Source organism: Fopius arisanus, unplaced genomic scaffold (assembly GCF_000806365.1).
Source record: "Fopius arisanus strain USDA-PBARC FA_bdor unplaced genomic scaffold, ASM80636v1 scaffold00011, whole genome shotgun sequence".
NCBI classification, from domain to species: domain Eukaryota; kingdom Metazoa; phylum Arthropoda; class Insecta; order Hymenoptera; family Braconidae; genus Fopius; species Fopius arisanus.
Genome location: NW_011887750.1, coordinates 15361 through 35136, shown reverse-complemented (window position 1 = coordinate 35136; position 19776 = coordinate 15361). Strand labels below are relative to the sequence as shown.

The following is a 19776-nucleotide window of genomic DNA, read 5'->3' as shown; positions in this document are numbered from 1 at the left end:
CTTCTTCTTCTTCTTCTTCTTCTTCTTCTTCTTCTTCTTCTTCCCCACCTCTCATCTTACTCCCTCAAAGACGTATGTGTGCACTTTTTTTTTAACGAAGAAACCCAGACCAACTGTACTGTACATATAGGGAGCAGCCGGCACAGAGCGTGGCTCTGTGTTGGACACCAACTGGCTTTGGCCACCCGTCATCACACCACGCACCCCACGCACCACACACTACACACCACACACCAAACGCCTCCCTCGAATTTTCTACCTTCATCCCAATGGACTAGTAAATGGGCGAGAGAGATGTGAAAAAGCGAGGGGGTGAAATTCCGGCTCGTGTGGGGCTTCGGTGTGTGTTGATTTTTCAACGTTGAAAAACGAATTATTGTGGGGACACACAAGCCGCCCCCAATTTACTTGGACAAGGAAAAAATCGTGCGGTGTACATGAAACGACAAATTTCTCGGTATCTCTGGTAGTTGAGTCGTTTCAATAGATGGGGTCCTGTCTTGCTCGTTCAATGGAACTCTTCTGCACGGTGGAACACACAAAAGACTCGGAACGTGAGGTAACAATTGTCAGGATGGGCCAGAATCACGTATCTCCATTTATTGTCATTTTTTTTTTTGGGGAAGTTGGGGCATCCCCTGGGAGACAAGTCGTGCTTCGGGAATTCAGGGGGACTTATGCAAATTGAGTGCAGGTACTATTGAGTGTGCATTACCCAATGTCGACCAAACTGCTGACCATTTGCAGCAAATAACAAGTGGGTCGTATGATTTATGGCGAGTGTTTTTTATTCGTGTCTGTTGTGTCAATACGACTCGGTGTTCCACATTTTTTATTCAGCTGTTTATTTGTTTTCGATGCTGGGGCTCTCTTCGATCGAAGGTGGATACCAACCAATTATGAGGGAATTTCAAATTTTCCCATTTTCTCCTCTTTCCTGGGACGTTCTTGTTTTATGAGGGAAAATTATTGAGCAAGAGTCAGTTTCATTTCAAACCACCTGGAAAGCTTATCAATTTTCGTTAAAAAATTCATAAGTTTTCCACATTGTTTACAATTTTATTGGAATAATATCAAATATTTAATTGATTTTCAGCTTTAATTAACCAGCTCATGGATTTTTCAATAATTAGAATTCCTGAAATTAGTGGAAATTACATAAAACTACGTGAATGTTGCGGATTTTTCATTATTTTCACAGAATAATTCTATTGAAAAATCATGTGTTTTATGGATTTTCAGCTGATCTCAACAGCTCTTTAGTTTATTATTATTAAGAATAAAAAAAAATAGAATCTAGTGTAATTCAAATAACTCCCAATAATTTGTTTGAAGTTCAAAAAATACAATTTATCCCATCCTCCCAATCCAACTTGTCCTCCTGGGTTTTTAATCATGCAGTCCTCAGGACAGGTCGTAGCTAATCCTCCCGAAGTAATTCGGCCACCACCCACCTGGTGGATATAGTAGGTACCCTTAACGATCCAATCCCTCTTGCCTTGCTCTCGAAAACAAGGAAAATTATTCCGCCTCGTTCCGCTCGCCGCTCCAAAGAAACAGGCTCTCCCTCTAATTTAACGCGCCGTCCAATTATCCTTGGTGCGGCATCGCGCCATTGTCGTCTGCCGTTGATCGACCTCCCGGTGAAAAAGGAAAAAAAAATGAGAGAAAAACAGAGAATGCGAGAACAACAAACTCTTAGGTCTCCCCCGATGGTCCTAATCTAAACCCACTTCAGAGTCTTGAGCATATGTCTTCATTGTTTTTCGGTTCCGTTTTTGTGATGACGAGGGTTGATCATCAGCCGTTCCAAAAAAACAGGACCAAACGTTCATTTCAAAATCGCCACTGGCTCTCCAGAAATAATCCCTCATAATCCGCCAGATCCCACATGACAACTGGACATTTCGACTGGACTTTCAGCCCTATTAGAATTCATCAATGAATGAGTCATTCATGGGCACATTTAATTTAGTGAGGAAAAATCAGGAAATGTCTGGAGATAGTGAATGATTCAGAAGCCAATGAGCAGTTCAAAAAGAAAAGGGGAGAAGGGAGAACAGGCCAATTGTTTTCTCAGGAGGAATGTAATCCATTGAATCCCCCAAGCAGCGAACTATGTCAAATAATAAACAGGAACACCAACATTGTAACGTCTGCGGGGATAAACCAATAATTATTGGTTGATATTCGTGAGCAGGCGCACGCCCTGGACAAACGAAAAATATGTTGAGATCGAGACAAGTACCCTTACAATGTTTCGTTGATGGGTGGTGGAGGATGAAGGGAAAAGAAAAAAAAAAGCACAGAACACAGAATACATCGGCTGCAGTTTGAGTTTGAATTTTGGGTTCAGGGCAAAAAACCATAATCGTCGTTCGAACCATCTGCGGCTTCCGAGGCGGACCATGTGTTGTGAGTTGATGGTCGAGCTGATGGCCGGTGTGTGCTTACAATAACCCTGGGCACTGGATCCCGTATACCCATTCTACTTTATCACTTATCCTTTTTCTTTACATCATATAATGTTTTTTTAAGCAATAGCCGACAGTAGTGGAGCGATGCAACTGCCGAGCATGCGATACGGCACGAACTGTCATCTGAGATGCCTCTTAGCCGACGTGTGCCTCTTCGCCAACACCACCTTTTTATGAGATCGATTACTGGGGGATTGATCAGCTTTTGTCGCACCAGGTGAATTGTTTCGAGGGCCCATGTCTGTCTACTTTGGTGGCACTACTCTTCCACCATAATCGTGTCATTTCGCATTCACCCAGAAGACATTTATCTCGATATAGCAATTGGGTTGTCGTTCTTCTTCCAATTATAGAATATTGAAAACTTGAAGATATTGATTTCACTAGATATAATATTGGAGGCTTCATTAGAAAAATTCACCTTTTTTTTTTAATAGAAATTTGAATAAAATAGGGAAAAAAGAAGCAAAGACTTGGTGAATTTCAGAGGAATACATTTGCCAATTTGAATGAACTCTCAACTGTTTTCAAATTTACGAGAGTGGGTAATTAGAAAAAAAATCATCCGGTAAAATGACTGTGCTGAAAATGTGAAACCAAAGCTGAGGTTATCTAACGCACCTCTTATCTGACGCGCGTGCCATCCCCAGCACTTTGATAAACTTTTTGCTAGCTGCGCTGTGCGCTCCGACATGTCGGTGCTCCTGATGAGGAGAAAAAAGATTGAGGATGGCACATGCTGGTTTCAGTGGCCTGAGGCCGCAGCTGCTCCATTATCTATCTGTTTTTCAGATGTTAGGGTATGCGAGTTTTCCTTCAATGAATAACTACCCAGAGCTTGAAACCCACACGATGAATGAAAATCCAGTTTGCCACTACCAGATAAATAGTTGGGCTGAGAGAGGCATAAAATCTTCCGATAGATTGGAAAAATTGATCAACGATTGAAAATCGAGGAATGGAATAACCCCCGGGCAATAATGAACGAAAAGGAAGTCGATGACTCACGTTGAGGCTCGTAGGTAGAAGGCGTTAGTCGTAGGCAGAGAGTAAGCACGTAAGCACCTTCGCATTTAAAAATCAACGGTGTCAAGGAGGTCTCAGGCACAATATACGAGATGGAGAGACACCAAGCCCCACTTGAATATATGGATATCATATATATTATATCGCGTGTCTAAAAACAAAAGGTCATTAGATATTATTTTCTTTTTTTTTTCCTGTATCCTCATATTTACATGAGGAATTTTAATTTTTAACATGACGTATTTTCCAATTTCTCGCAAATTATCATGATTCAATGACATTTAAAAAAACCCTTTTGAAATTTTTTGAAACATTGAAAAAAAAATTTCTAGAAAATTTCGAGTGAAAAGTTGTAAAAAGGTGATATAAACATGGACCGAAGCGAAGCAGAACTTAATTTTTTGCATATCCGATGCGATGAGCGATGAGACATGCGATACAGATGCACAATATTGGATATTTGTGGAGAAGAAGCTGGGCGCGTGGCTCGTGGACTCGCGTTACGGTTGAGTTTTTCGGTAGAAAGTGGTGTATGAGAAACAGGTATAAGGAATGAGACCCTTTCCTGCCCTCCCATTCTCCTTTTTCATGTATTTTTTTTCTCTACTCCACCTCCATCGAATCCACCTTTGGCAGCTGGAGATTCTGAATGCACATAGGGAAATGCGGGAAGAGCATGTGCAGATATCCTCTCAATTTTCAAACCACGTGTTTCCTATGCCCATTTTCATCTTCGACCAAGACCGCACCTTGGCCGTCAGCATGTGTGCTATATATTTTCTTCTTTCTTTTGGGATTGTGAAGATATCAGTCAACGTGTGCGCCAATATGTTGCTTTATTTATTCTTTATTGTTGAAGGGCATGCGTGATGTCTGGGGAGACCAAGTGTTGGACACTTGTGGCACGTGCCATGTACCTCTATTATTGGAATTATTTGGTAATGTGGGGTTTTTTTTTAAGGGGAACTGGAGATTCACAATTGCACTACTGCACTGCGGTGGATAAAGGGATGAGGGATTAGAGGGTGAATTGCCCACCTTCCAGGGGGTGGAGGGGTAAGTGTAACCAAACCCTTCATCTCAGCCCCTCAACCTCGACAATAGCTCTTTTGCAACTTATCTCCACACATCCGCAGCCTTTTCAAATACCATAAACCCGGCCCATTCAGTTATATCTGGGACGTATAAAAATTTCAACAACAACAACTCTTGGAAATTCAACATTTGTACCATAAGAATATGAGGAGATAGGTCTGGTGGAGGGGAAACGGCTGCAAGCTGAGGGACTTGAGTACACATAACGCATCTGATAGAAACAGCATGCGTTTTTTTTACCACTCAAATATGTGTGGAATAACATATTTTGGGACTATTAAAAGTCGTTTTCAGGTTCCGGTTGTCGCGAGTGCTGCAGCTGGTTCCTCAAACCCTCTTGGAAAAAATCTGCCACGTGCCCCATGTCCCCCGCGATTCCGTCTCTGGTCTCCCCTTTCCTTTTTTTTGTGCCTTCTGTTGAGGGGGAGAAAATTCTCTCTGATTTTCCCATTTTTTTTTTTCGGATGAAAAGCTCGGATTAGGGGTTTGTCTGCGCCATTTCTTAGGGGTCGGGTTGAGTGGTGCAGCTCTGTATCATCAGTAGCCGACAACAAAAATCATTTATGATTATTCTAATAATTATTTAGCCCAATGATTATGATTTAGATAATGATTTTTATTTATTTCCATGAGAATAATGACTTGGATTCGTTGATGCAAGTTCATTTTTACAAATTTCTGTTTCCAAAATAAATGAGTAAATATCGAATTCGAGTGATTTCCTAGAAAATCACACTTTGACTATGACAAAAATTGCGAAAGTCGTAACCATTCGCAATTAGTCGGAATGGATTAATCCAATTGAGAGAAATCCAGTTGGTGAAGTGAGCCGTCACGTCGTCGCATCACTAAATGACAAATTTGAGCCATTTGAGTAATATTTTTCAATTGGCTGGTTCCCCAATCCCATGACGAAAATGATGTGTGACTCTCCAATAACGGTAACTACACGGTGATGACTTCACACTGCGACCCCCAAGAGTGGAAAATCGAGGTGATGATAGTCATCTGCTGGCGGATGTTACGCGCAAACTCGCGTAATTACAAAATAACCCGAAACGTAGGTGTCCAGTGGACGATATGAAACTCAACCGGGATAATAAAAACTCCCATGTGTAAAAGAAAGAGGAGTTGACGAGTACATGAAACGAGGAGGGGAAATGACCAATTATTAATCAGAGCTATAGAGTAGTGCACGTGGGATGTCAGCAGCCATGTATCGTTTGCGTGTGTCACCTACTTATATGCGACACTTCCCCATACTATTTCTCACTCATACACCTAAGCCAAGCCCCTCAGGACCGCAGTGTGCCAAGTAAATTCTAGGTACAGCCTTATCAGGCCTGTCGATAAAGTCTTGATGAGATAAGATTACATCAGTGGGATTTCTTTCTCAACCCTGAAAAAAAAAGAAGGAAAAACCATTTTATTTTGTCCCAGTACTGTAAATAAATCACTTTTTCGCAACTACCTCACCAATTGCAACAGAAAAAGTTAAAACATAAAAAAGCCAAATGAAGGAACTCATAAAAAAATAATAATGAATTACCGAGTCGTAAAGTACAATGACATCATCAGCGAGAGTATAAAAAAATTTTGATTAAATCTTTTCCCTCAATATTATCCTTTGTCACTGCTTCGCACTGTCCGCCATTATCTCACTATTGTAATCACTGATAAATTATTGTTGCAATTGCAGGGAGACGACGACACGTGCGTCGATATTGCGGTGGTGTGCCAGGTGCTGGTGAATCGTCCCAGGAACAGGAAGTGAGAACTGGCGAACTGGATGGACAGTTTATAATTGATCCCGGGAGAATCTCCGAGGATAGGTTGGATGACGTTAGACTGCGTTGCTTGCATTATCGTCAACAAATTGAGGAGAGCAGATTAGAGGATAATCAGAGATGGAAGCTCAACCAGGTTGTCGGGGAAGCGAGTCGAGACGAGGTGGAGAGTATTACGAGGATAACGGGGATTCACAGGACGTCGTTAACGACGGGTATACGGAGGAACCCTCATGACGTTAACAGGGATAACTCGGGATTTTCATCGGGTTCATCTGAGTGCCATCGGGATGACTTATCGAGGTCTCCTGGTGTCGCTAGGTTTCGTCAGAGACGCAGAATTCCATCGTACTTTGCCACACTACTCGTTCTTTCCTACACGCTGTTTGGTATTACAGGTACTCGTTTTTTTTAATTCTTTACGTCCAATTGTTATTTATCATATATTTACATATTTACTTCCCTCCTCCTTAATTTCTGTGACATTGGATTAAATTGTAGTTGATAGAAAAGTAAATATTATTTGAGGTATTGAGTAGTTTTCATATTATTTCAACTTCTTCATTTTTTATTCTGAAAAAATTTATACAAAATAAGAATTTTTATTAGATTCATTGTATTTTTCACAATGTCGGAGATTTTTCTATGTATAAGGTTTTCTCCGTCGGAACGTTTTTCTCACTTGCTATAATCTCGCTAAATTTATATTCAAATCGATAATTCACTCACTAGAAGAAGTTAAAAATAGAAATAGAAATAGATGGTAACGTGCAAAACTGGTGTGAATGGCATGGCCGGTGAAAAATTTGGGGTGCTCAGGCAAAAAGCAAAAATATTTAAAAGATTCTATTCACTCAGTCACTTAGCAACAAATTCTCAATCATATTGTGAAAATTTTACTATTATTATTTAAGAATAAACGCATTCTGTGGATGGACCAAGTGTTTCATAAATCATCAGTTGACCCTACATATTTACCGAAAGGCAGAAATTCCTGATAGCGGGGAAGGGAGGATTTTTTTTTTCATTTATTCGGTGTTTTTTTTTCCTCTCCGGTCTACCCAGCGGTTTCACATTGTATTTTATGTTGAGAGGCCTTTTGGGCGCATTTTTGTTGTTTTTCTTTTGCCAATCCAGCGATCGTTAAATTTCAACAGGTGACAGATAGCGAAACCCAGGGCAGATGCGACCCCAAGCTCTAAGGCACAACAGAGCGCAAACGGTCGCCTTGTGTATATACTTGATATATACTTGACGGGCCCTTGGCGCACACGCACTTTTTTTTCTGTTTTTCCCTGTCTCTCTCTGGTTACCCCTCTATAAGACTCTTTTTAAGCACCTCTCGAATATCGGGGCCCCCGGGCCCATTGTCATATTTTTCTAAAGCCATCAGTCGTGGGCCCTTTTCGCCATTATATTTATATTTTATTTTATTTTCTTCTGCTCTGGGTTTTTTATGCCAGTTGATTGTGTAACGTACACTTCCTATCGAATTAATTCATTGATTTTGTGGGCTTGGGGATTTGAGTGGACCACGGGGGCCAGATTAATTCTAGTGGATACCACTTTGGATTGGTGTGGGCCAGGGGGATAGTTTTGGGAAAATGCCATCATTTTTTGGATTTATTTGCTCTCTCAAATGCTTTTGACTATTTAGAGAATTTGGAGCAACGCCCACGTAAAATTCTAAGACAGGATGGCACGATTCAGGAAGGATAATTATGATTGGTTAATTATCTAATTGGGGATAATTTTTCGCTTACAGACGCGTGCTCGTCGAGGTCGACGCCTAAACCAAGACCACCAACACCGACACCAAGACCCAACATCACATTCCACATGTACACATGTCCACCGGATTATGCGGAATGGTACTGTCTCAACGGGGCAACGTGCTTCACCGTCAAAATCCAAGAGTCACTTCTTTACAATTGTTTGTGAGTATTATTTACATCATAAATATCCTTCGTGGTAATATAAAATATTTTTAACGATACTATAATTAATTTAGGTTTAAAGTGCATGAAACAGGGTGCAGAATCTCCGAAGGGATAAAGCGAAAACGCAATGCTGATGAAAAAAATTTATTTTAGTTCAAGGATGTGTAAAAAATGGAAAATTAAAAGAGGATAAGTGAAGCCCGGGGGTTTCGTGTCAACTTTCCATCAGTCAGCCAAACTCCTCTCATGATTAGGAGTAATGAGAAATACGATTTTACCCATGTAGTTGCGGAGGAATGACTCTATGCATAATTTACGATAAATTATTCTCCATGTAGGCGAGTTTAAAAATTGTTTGAAGGGGAAGAGAGACAGAGAGTGATTTGCAATGTCAAGTATAGGAGACTATTTGCCTTGGATGACCGAGGCCATACGCTAAAATGCAGATTTCAGGCCTCTGACCTTTGATTCGAATTTGCGCCAATGCGGCAAAATCCGTACTTGGGGTTCGTCACGCTATAAATGGGGCAGAGTTTTAGGGCCTTCCATAACACGAGTCGTTGCCCACTCCTGACCCCTTGATTTTTCCTGTCCTATTCAAATGCATTTTTTAAAAATCGACATTGAGAGTAATATTTGCCTAAAAAAAAAACCCTTTAAAAAGTCGGGAAAAGACGAGAATGGTCGATAAGCTGTCTCTCTTGTTTTTTCAAACAATTCTCAAGAACAATATCAAGATTGTCTGTGAATTCGGTTGTGAGTACATGGATTAGGAGGTAGTCCAGAGGATTTAACTCCAGGATCAGTCGTCTAGATGCGGGGAAGTTGAGTTTTCCCGATGAATTTGGGATTGAAATTTGTTAAAAAGAGTGGGAAAGCGTAGGACTATCGCTAAGCAGTTGTTATAGTGGCGGTGTCTCCGCGGTGGCAGGTTTCAATGCGAAACGAAAAGAATTTGGCGGATCGCGTCCGACAAAGCGACGAGCGTGGGAAACGGGAAGCTCGAACGAGCACGACTCCCTTTTATTATTTATCCTGGTTTTTTTTTTCTCCTCACAACTTGTCTTCTCTCTTTTTCCCTCTCTGCTGTACCTGATTCGCTTAAAGCCCACCATTTCAGTGTTATCTTCACTGCGGTAGATCTCCTCTCCAGTCTTCCGTGGTCGTTTCTTTTTCAATTATCTGCTGAGAACGAAGAAATGGAGAGGAAAAAAAGGAGTTTATGTAAAAACTAAATTTTACACCAGGCCAATGGAATGATCTTTAATGTTGTTAAAAAAAAGAGAAAAACAAACAAAGCGGAATGAGGTTTTACACACGAGGGAATAATGGAGATTCGATATTGGGGATATCTGGGGATTTCCATTCGGTGAGACTGGAAAAAAGGATGAATTCTTTTGACTCGAAAAATCTTTTCCATTGGCTGTGGCCCTTCCACTCCCTAAAAAGAGGATAATCCTGGAGTTGGCTGGTAGAACACGTACAACGGTAAATTCCATGGGGGCTTTGCGGATATATTAGAGGGAGTTACAAATATATTGAATATTTGGAATTGAAAGGACCGAGAGAATGGAGAATGAAAGATTCCGTTCTACTTATCTCATTTTCTCGGTCTCATTCCTCCACTGCTATGTCGGCACGCTTGGGAATTTTTCCTACTTCAGTTTTCCACGTACTTTTTTTCACATTTTTTCCTCTCTTTTTCGGGGAAAATTTGGGGGTTTTATAATTTATTCATTGCACGTGCTGGAAAAAGGAAAATAATTTTCATGAATTTCTATGAATTTGAATTGTCGCGTTGGACAAATCGAAGAAGGAAGTTACTCTGGTGATTAATCTGTAACGAACAGTTAATGCGCCCACCCCCGTGGGAATTGCGTCAATTACGGTCCCTCAATTAGCCTCGATAACCGAAATATGGAGACCAGAGTATATAATGATAATTTTCAGACCCTCCGATCCATCACTTCCGCCACTGATTCCCGAGGGGAAACAAAAAAAAAGTCAACAATTGAGTGATTTATTTTAATTGTCAATGCACATGGAGAAGTATTCCGTCCTATATACGAATCTCGTCTGATTATCTTTTTTTTTTTTTCAATTTCAGATGCGCCAATGGGTTTATAGGGCAAAGATGTGAATTTAAGGACTTGGATGGTTCCTATTTGCGTGAGTATATTCTCCATTCATCTATATCATAGACATATCATTGATCAATATTTATTAATTAATTATGGTTTTGTAGCTTCCAGACAAAGGGTAATGTTGGAAACCGCCAGCATCGCCGGAGGTGCCACTATAGCAGTATTTCTCGTCGTTATTATTTGTATAGCGGCTTACATTCACTGTAAACGTAAACAGAAAGAATTACGATCGAGGTAATTAATATATTTATGAAGACAATCGGTAAACACGTGCAAATGACTGGCTGCAATTTCCCATGGAATTCACCGGAATAAGAGACAAATAAAAAAATAATTAGTTAGACGTTGAGAATCTATTGGAAATGTTATTAATCCAAATGAAAACGATTTAGAATAGTCGAATGACTAGATTATCCGATCATCTCAATTAGATTTATCATAAATTATTACCCAAAAATTCCATGGAAAATTGATTTATGCTGCGTGATCTTGAATCAGTGAGATATTGAATGATAAAATAATAATTATTCGAATGAATTTAAATTGCAGTAATAACTGCGCGGACACAGTGGATGGTCCTGGGAGAGATCCGGAGTTGAGGCCGTTCAGTAACCGCAGTCGCTCCCTCATGATCTTCATGGCCAAGAACCAAAACTCCTCGGTAGGTCTCCAAATGCCCAACATAGAAGGTCTCCACTGTACTAATCACCCACTTATCTTTCTAACGAGTGATTTTGGTGAAAGACACTCGTGACTTTCTACCAAAATTATCCATTAAACCAATCTCCTAAAACACTCATAACTTCTAATTACCGAGATAGACTATCAAAAAATTTGAAATTCATCCCAATTAAAATGCAATTAATACCCCCTAATCTGTGGTTTCAGTCGACGGCGATGTGTCCCTCGATAGAGCAAACCCGAATGCCCGTATGGAATGACTACTCCCAGGTGGAAATGACGAGACTAGCCTCGATAAGCGAACCCAAACGCTCGAGTCAATAGTCACCAAGGAAATAAATAAATAAATACATCGACGAAAGCCAATACTCTCACCAACTTTCTGCGCTTTTATATATAAATAAGAAGTAACAAATCTATATATTTATATACAAGCGACAGAATTTCAACACCTTTATCGAACAATAAAAGGGGCAAATTATTCTCGCGTTTTTCTTTTAAACAGGGGGAGAGATGAGAAAGAAGAAATATATATACTTAGTGACAAAAGGAAATGAGTGAGGGAAAGGAATATTCACGAGGTTTTACTATATATGTTTTTTTCGTTGCTCGTATCTCCGACGACTTGCTCCTTCCTTTACCAAGTTTTGTCGTTTCATGCTCAATGAGCCTCAAGAGTGCCTTCCAAAGTGTCGGGGAAGGAAACGAGCTTTCATCAATCATCATTGTCCCCCAGAGTCTAGTGCGCAAACAACTGTGAAAAGAAACTCAAAGTTTTTTTTTATTATTTTTTTTTACTGTCAGAAAGAGGCGGACTTTTTCGAAAAAGATGCATATGTAATTTGTATATTTGTAGATAGGAGTTTGATATTTAGCTCTCCCCCAAATGCTCTGTTATCACGACTGTTGTGAGTACTCAATTCATAATCCCAAGCTTCACTCCAATTTCCTTCCCTGGGAGGGGGAGAGGAGAGAGCAAAGGAACTGAGGTGAGAGAGAGAAGGGAAAATGATAAAATGAAGCAGCTATTCCCCATACCCCTGCAGTATTTTCTTTTGTTAAATTTGGTGAGGCCTAGTCGTTACCAGTGGTAGAACAATGAAATTCATGGGTGAACAGTACGGCGAGATAACCTACGAGAGGGCCTCGAAAAAAAAAACAATCAAAATTAGAATGAACAACAAATTCATGATGAAACAAAGTCGTACAGTATGATGAAAATTTATAAATAGTCCATAGTTAAGCGTATTATAATTTAATTTCTTAGTTAACTTCGTATTGTACTTGGTTCCTAATTTATTCTTACCATTCTTGCTATATTATTACGAATTATTATCTTATCAATATTCTACGATTAATTCATTCAATTAATGTCTATTGATAAATACTGGAAACGAATTCCGTGTGGGAATTCAGGGAGACGTAAAAAAGAGAGAAAATTAATGTAAATGGTAAAACGAATGCGATTTAACGAATGGAGAAAAATAGATAGCGAGGGAGATAAAAAGCTTTTGTAAGAGTCCAGTACCAGAGGTGGCCTTTCAGTTTTTTTTTTCTAAATGAGATATCAAATTTAATGAATGAGTAAAAACAATAACAGTGCTTTTCTTCCCGATTATATAGAATAATGAGACACAAAATTATACACATTTTTACACGTGAGTCGTGTATGCACCATTGAAAATTGTGTGTAGCGAGGTCAATTAGGCAGATATAGATTAATGGAGAAACATGCAGAACAATTAACACATGAATAAGACAGACTGTAGACAGTTGTGGTATTTTAGTGCATCAGACAGCGTCGTGAATTCACCAAGAAGTCCATTATCATCGGGGACAATTAATTACGTTTGATTAATTGTTAATGTAGTATCTTCGAAATTCGTTGGAAATTTGTTATTAATTTATGAGCATCTCTGCAGTGTTTTCACCCCGTGGACGCTCTTGAACGACGGAGCATTGACTTTGTCGTATGTCGTCGACTTAAATGACTATTCAAGATCTATTTGAAAGCCCATTGAAAGACGATTAATCAATCAAAAGAAATCAATTGGCATTGTTCTTTTTGTGTAGATATTATCGTGTAAACTCGATTTGTCTTTTTGTCATTGTTATAATGGTCTTTTTTTTTCGTAATATTCAGTCAGTCCCTTGTAATGACTTCTTGCTGCATCGCGTTGGCATTTATGACCGGCGGATGGTGGGAACCCCGTCCGACATACCCAACCCCGTTAATTTATTTGCGGTGTGAGTTAAACGTTAAAATGAAAATATGGAGAAGCTGTCCGTTGAAAAATGTACCAAAGACACGTCATTGAACTGATAAAAATAAAAAGAAATGATTTAACGAAACGAGTTAAATGCAAATTAATGACATTGTACGAAATAGCAGTTAGAGGTGGGAATAATAAAACATGTTCATTATATTTTTTTCTTTATTTTGAGAAAATGATAATATTCGTAGTAATGATATCAGGAAAAATGTGAAGGTGAAATTGTAATGCGTTAATTGGTTGAGCATTTTGGGAGCACTTAACATCGGAAAATAGATGGTCAAGTTATTACCGCATTGGGTAATGTTTATTATTCATTATTTTTGTAATAAAGAGGCAAATTACTCAATTCGTGGGAGTTGAAAAATATGAACAAATTTTCAAATGCAGACTAATTTGAGATACCAACGAGAACTATGTAATAGTACCATTGTATTACCCTAGCATGCTCTGCGTATGGAAGGCTTACGAGTATGTTGAAAATATTATTCTTATTATATCATTATTCATTCATTATTACTATTCAAGAAATTGAAAAACAAAAATCGCCTGTATCTTGTCTACCAAATTTTTTTATTTAAAAAATAGCAAACACAAGTAATGAATCGTGCATCGACATTTTTTCGATTGCGGAACATCATTCCCATTATTTATTTATTTATTTATTTATTTATTTATTTATTTATTGATTAAATTATGTGTGGAATCCTGAGAGCTGTTGGGTCCGTGAAAAGGAAATGTTTCTTTATTTTTTCCATTTCTGTTTGTTTTCGAGTTCATATCGGGTTCGATGAACCCAGAGATCCTATAATTATGGTCTGCGCGATAGACCATGAACGGAGATTTGAATATTCATCGGATGTTCCATTAAAACCCGGAAGATGCATGAGAAGGTGAAGGAATCTTTCGGGGAATTGACGACAATATTCCATTGCTCATTTTATTTCACTCAAGGGGCGAACAATCGATTTTGAATAATTCAGAGAGGCTCTTTACATGAAAAAGATTGAAAAAGATCCATTCATTTATTATAAAATAATGATTTTTTTTTTAACTTCATTCATTCGTAAATTCATTAACTCATTCAATCTTGATAAATTAGTTGATGATATATCTTTCCAGACGAATACAGTAAATAAATTCAAGTGCATGGGGTATTAATGATTAATTAATATTTAATTTATCAATAAAATGAACATTTCTTAGCGGATAAGTGTTAATTCGATCGATCGGTGGAATTTCAAATAATTCGTTCCTCTCGATAAAACCCGACGATTCCACTTCACATCCCCATAAACTCACGGGCCTCCCGCATATTTCCGATTCTTAGCTTTAATATAACTCCAATGGGTGGTACGAGCAGCGAAGAACGCATTCATCTGTTCATGCAGAAAGGTGGGTAACGCTCGAATGGGCTGCCAATTCAAAACAGAAGCAGCAATGTCATCGAATCTGTGACGAGACAGGCTCACCAGTGCAGAAATAGCACCTTCCTGAAGGTCAGGAGAGCCGGCATCGGACGCAACAAGAGCCTTGAGTTGTTCTACAATCCTCTTAACAGTTCCTTCTTTATCCGGTACTGGAAAGGGCCTCATGAGGAATCCAAGGAGCTTGAGGAGTTGATAAACCTCCGAGGAGTTACCCTCCACAATCATCCTCATGAGTCCCCCTTGGATAATATTCTTGTTGGTCCACTCACTTCCCTCTTTCTTCGATAGCAGTAGAATTCCACACTCTACATTCTTATTAGAATCACTTGCAAGAATATCTAGCAATTTTTTTCCCAGTACCGCAGAGGACTCGTTCTGAGGATATTTGAAGAACCCCTTGATGAGTTTCTTCAGTTGCTCACACTTGGCATTATCGTCCACCGAGTGTGTCCTCACAATGTGAACAATAGTAATAGGCAAGTACTGATTCTTCCCAGCATCATACATTGGTAGGACCTCAGGCCAGCAAGTCAGGACTGCGTGGAGAACAATTAAACTCTTCTTCTGGAGACCGTAAATAGCGTCGCAGCACATGATCCTGACTCGTTCACGATCTTTCCTGATCCTCACGAGTATAGTGAACAATTTCGAAAGCTCACCAACTGCTTCCCAAGAGGGACTGGCATTCAATCTGAAGAGGGTGAAGTCAATTCCCTGTAATACCAAGTCTGTCAATCCTGGCATTTCACGGTTGAGATCTATCAGCAGAGTGACGATCCTCTGGAGGCTCTTCGTCATGGGAGGGGCTGGAGGGGTGTAGGTCAGATCCAGGGGCTCGATAACATCTGATCGTTCCACCAAGAAGTCGATGAGAGTCTTTGCCACTGTTCGAGGGCTCTTCGTGTTGAGGAGAGTGAGAGAGACACTCAAGTGAACGTCGTTCCAGTCCGGGGATTCGATCAGTCTCTTCAGCTCCTGTTTTATCAGATGTTCTGCTTTGGAGTGGAGCCCTTTTGCTACTTCGTTGACTCTTGGTTTTCTCCCAGGACGTTTTTTCGTTGTGGCGAGGTAATTGTCCAGAAGATCCTCGATTTTTTTTAATTTCTGGGGAATGAGTTGGCTTGGTGGGTCCAGAGAGGGTGCAAGTGATGATGAAGTCTCTAGTGAAGAGGCTGGGGATTCAAGAGGTTCTTTTGGGTGTGAAAGAATGGATTTTGGTTTTGTTGGACTCACGTGAATCTGTCGATTTCGTAATTCTCTTATAAAGTTGGAAGAGTTTACATTATCCGGGCGCTCGCTATCAGAGGAATCTGATACTGTTGCAGTTTCGTAAATCGAGGGGATTTCTCTGACTTCTGAAGGGATTTCTAAGGATTCTCCCGTTGGAGATGATGGGGGCACTGGTGGTAGAGATGCTGCAGCGTCATCGATGATCATCTCCGTTTCTTCGTCACTCATTTCTAAATTTTTTACAGCGGGAAGTATTTCATCTCGAAAAACGGAAGTTAAATGTGAGGTGATTGAATCGTTATTGATGGTGTCTTCTTGCGAAGAGTTCAGCTGCTCAATATTTTTCCTAGTTTTGTCGTCTGACGACTTTCTCAATGATCGAGTAATCCTCTTTTCTCCTAGATTATTAAAAATATTTTCGGAATTCGCCTCATCAATGTCAGTACTTGGTTTGGTTATAGAGGGCACTTGTGGTTGTCTGGGAACATGAGCAATTCGTTTTTTATTTCCCAAGACATCAGTAGGACTGGTAGTGTCAGTGTTCTTGATAGTTGCAACTCCGGAGATGGTTTTGACTGCCGTGTTATTCTTCTTCAATCGTTTCAAGTTCTTCAACAAATTCGATCGAACGCTAACTGTCTTTGGTGGGTCGTCCGCTAGTTTTCTCCTCTTGGCAACAGTATCATCAAGTACTGAACCTGATGATTCTGGATGCCTTCTTTTTTGACACGTTGAGGGGGCAGAGTTATTCTCGAAGAAGTTCATTTCGACATCGGGGGATATCTGCCCTGGATATTTTTCTGGATGGAGAGCTTTCAATTCCTCAGTTGTCTTTGCAGCTTTTCGCCTTCCACGATTGATTTTCTGTGGAGAAGAGTTGCAGGGATTCTCTCCTGATTCATCAATTCCCCTGAGAATTTCTTTTTTTCTTTTAGCTACTCCGGCAGAAGACATTGAATCGAAGAAGGTATCCTCTGGATTGCAATCCTGTCGGAGATTTTCGAATGATTCCCGAGATGATGATGCCCGAGATTTTGACGATAAATCTTTAACACCACGCACGGTACGTTCCTGGGACTCTACATCCCAGTCATTCAAATACATTTTTGTTCTGTGAGTTTTTCTCTTCATTCTCATGGACAAAAATTTCTCTGGGCTCCTGGATCCTGGCAAATGCATTATTCTACCCAAGAGTTGTGTCATCAGGTCCAACTGGGAGGAGTGACTTAACGAATTACTATGTCCACAGTGAGAAACTGACTGTGAATGATTGCAGCACGACAATTGCTGGGAAGTTTCCAACTTTTTTTGACGTTTTATCCGCTTTTCCAGGAGCTTAACTCTTCTCTGGAGGCTGTCCAGGATGACAGGATAGGTTGGTTGCCCTTCCTCTGAATATCGCCTTGTCGTCACAGGTCTGGCAGGTGATGGAGGAGGCGCAGGGACATGAGGGGGGAGTCTCATAGCTTTACAAATAACATCGTCTGGGGATTTATCCAACAACTGCTGGCATTTTTCGCAGAACAGAGGGTAAGGATTGTCTTTGAAACTGTAGAACTCATCCGTCATGATGTTCCTGTCGATTGTCACTGGTTTTGGAGGGAAGAGGGAAATATCTACGTTTATTCCCATTTCTCTTACTGATTTTTGGATGATTTTCTCGGGTTTGTCAGCTTCCATCTCTGCCATTGATTTTTCAATTATTTTATCGCCTCCGTTAACCGCAAATTTTTCCAATGATTTTTTAACGATTTCATCTTTAAAATCATTGTAAATTTCAATTTCTCCCATTGATTTTTCTATGATTTCATCATCTTCTTCAAATCTAATCTCTTTCGCTGACTGTTCCATAATTGTGTCATCGTGTGATGACTGAGATTCAGGAGGCCCTGATAGATCTTGGGGAATATCTTCTGGAAAGATTTCAGTGGAAACTTCTGAGATTCCGGGAGATTTTGAGGACTCTGGGAGTTGATTTTCATTGTCAATCATCTTTAGGCCAGTGATTATACTGGATTTGGATGGAGATACTTTCAACAGTTTCTTGTTTAAACTTTTTGGGTCGACCTTTTTCTCCAGCTTTTTTAGATCACTCGCATGGGCTTTGCTGATTCTCCTCATCTTCTGTTCTAACTCTTTGAGTTTACCCTGCAAAGCTGATTTTTCGAGCTCCAACTGCATTACTTTCTCGGAATGGCGGTCCTCAATGTCCTCGACTTTGCAGCTAAGCTGCTGGATGAGGCGCTGATCCCCAGCTATGTGTGTTTCGTGCTCGTTTATCAGGCTTTCCAATCTTTTATTAGCTTCTTGGAGTTTTGTGTTCTCCATGCTCAGCTTGACGATCTTGGCTGTGGCTGTCAGGTGCTGCTGTTTGAATCTCTCGGAATCTCGTTGGCATGATTCAACGTCACTTCGCAAACTCTCGCATTCTTTTATTTTATTGCTGTATTGTTGGATCAAATCACTGGAACAAAAGTGTGAGAATTGTGCTCGTTAATTATAACAATTTTTGGGTATTTGATTTTGGACTTTGATCAGATCGAGGGTTTGATCTACAATTTTTTGGTGGAAGAAAGTCCCTTTATTCTAAAATCAAATTTTTTCATTACCCAATCGTCGATTTCATATACCTATACATTTACCTTGCAGATGATAATAAAAACTTCCGACACGGAAAAAATTGAAAAGCAAAAAAATTTTATCATTTGTTCACTTAATTATGAAATTGGCAAATACTCACTGAGAACGGAATAATTTCTTCTTCAATAACAAAAATGATTGATTCATCTTCGCAGCCTTCTGACTGTCGTCCTGTAAATGAGTTCTGCTGATTGAGAACATCCTAATTTGCAGCTAAATCTAGAGATACAAATCGAAACATAACCTATAGAGGTTATGTTTATCAAACGTTTATCAAACTAAACACTCACCCCGAAACTTAGACCTATATCCAAATTATCTTCCAAAGGAGAAGATCCTAAACTTTCCTCCATCATTGTCTGTACAATAATTAATTATTAAACACTTGATTGAAATCATAAATAACTCTCTTTATTCCAAAACAAACGAGAAATGTGCTCAAACGTCGGTATTCCTTTAGCTTACTGTATAACATATATAACATAACATATTTCTCTACTTTTTGTGTATAATTCCGTCCAAATGCATCGTACTATATTACTGATATAGGTATACCCCCACTCCACGTAGTTACCACTTGCAACTATGCACCCCACTCCTAATATCGAAGGAAAAACTTATGCTGACTTTAGTATACTATCGGATCTTTAATTGTTACTTTCAAATGAAGAATGCATTGAAAATATTTTTATGTCATTGCGGCCGGTAAAACGCGTTTCTAACCTCGCTTCGCTCGGATAAAAACTCGTTTTCGGCCACAATGACATAAAATAGTATCATATAGCCACGGCGAAAAAAGTGATTCTGACTATACTGACTCGGCGGACTATAAAGTCGCATTCGTCAGATTCCCTTTTTCCGTCCTGGGCGTGAAAAAGAATCCCGGAAAAAATATCCCAGGGAAAAAATATCCCACACATTCAAAACGTGTTAAAACTCGCTCAATTTAATTATTTTTTAATTTAATTATTTTTTTCGTTATCTATTTTTTCAGGGACTCTAATTTTCCTATGGTCTATCAAATTGGGTGGGTTTTAACACGTTTTGGGTGTG

The 19776-nt window shown here is 39.6% G+C and overlaps 2 protein-coding genes across 6 annotated transcripts in view; one reads left to right on the top strand and one right to left on the bottom strand.

Annotated features, from left to right (window-relative positions):
* The window catches only part of LOC105262724 (uncharacterized), a 22491-nt gene extending 10170 nt beyond the window's left edge, over positions 1-12321 (top strand). For all 3 annotated transcript variants that reach the window (XM_011298450.1, XM_011298452.1, XM_011298451.1), the window contains 6 exons: positions 6298-6783; positions 8151-8322; positions 10433-10494; positions 10571-10703; positions 11019-11130; positions 11358-12321. In XM_011298450.1, the coding sequence (XP_011296752.1) occupies positions 6298-6783; positions 8151-8322; positions 10433-10494; positions 10571-10703; positions 11019-11130; positions 11358-11474 (1082 nt within the window). In that variant the 3' untranslated portion in view covers positions 11475-12321. The remainder of the gene's footprint in view (positions 1-6297; positions 6784-8150; positions 8323-10432; positions 10495-10570; positions 10704-11018; positions 11131-11357) is intronic.
* A 1350-nt stretch (positions 12322-13671) lies between these two features.
* LOC105262723 (uncharacterized) lies at positions 13672-19392 on the bottom strand. 3 transcript variants are annotated; one of them, XM_011298446.1, is made up of 3 exons: positions 19014-19392; positions 18824-18894; positions 13672-18547 (listed from the first exon to the last, which is right to left on the bottom strand). In XM_011298446.1, the coding sequence occupies exons 1-3, from the start codon at positions 19077-19079 to the stop codon at positions 14722-14724; spliced, it is 3963 nt and encodes a 1320-aa protein (XP_011296748.1). In that variant the 5' UTR covers positions 19080-19392; the 3' UTR covers positions 13672-14721. The 3 variants fall into 3 exon arrangements, with proteins under 3 accessions (XP_011296748.1, XP_011296749.1, XP_011296750.1); XM_011298447.1 differs by having other exon boundaries at positions 18824-18942; positions 19014-19043; XM_011298448.1 differs by having other exon boundaries at positions 18824-18907; positions 19014-19029.
* Positions 19393-19776: the final 384 nt, after the last annotated feature.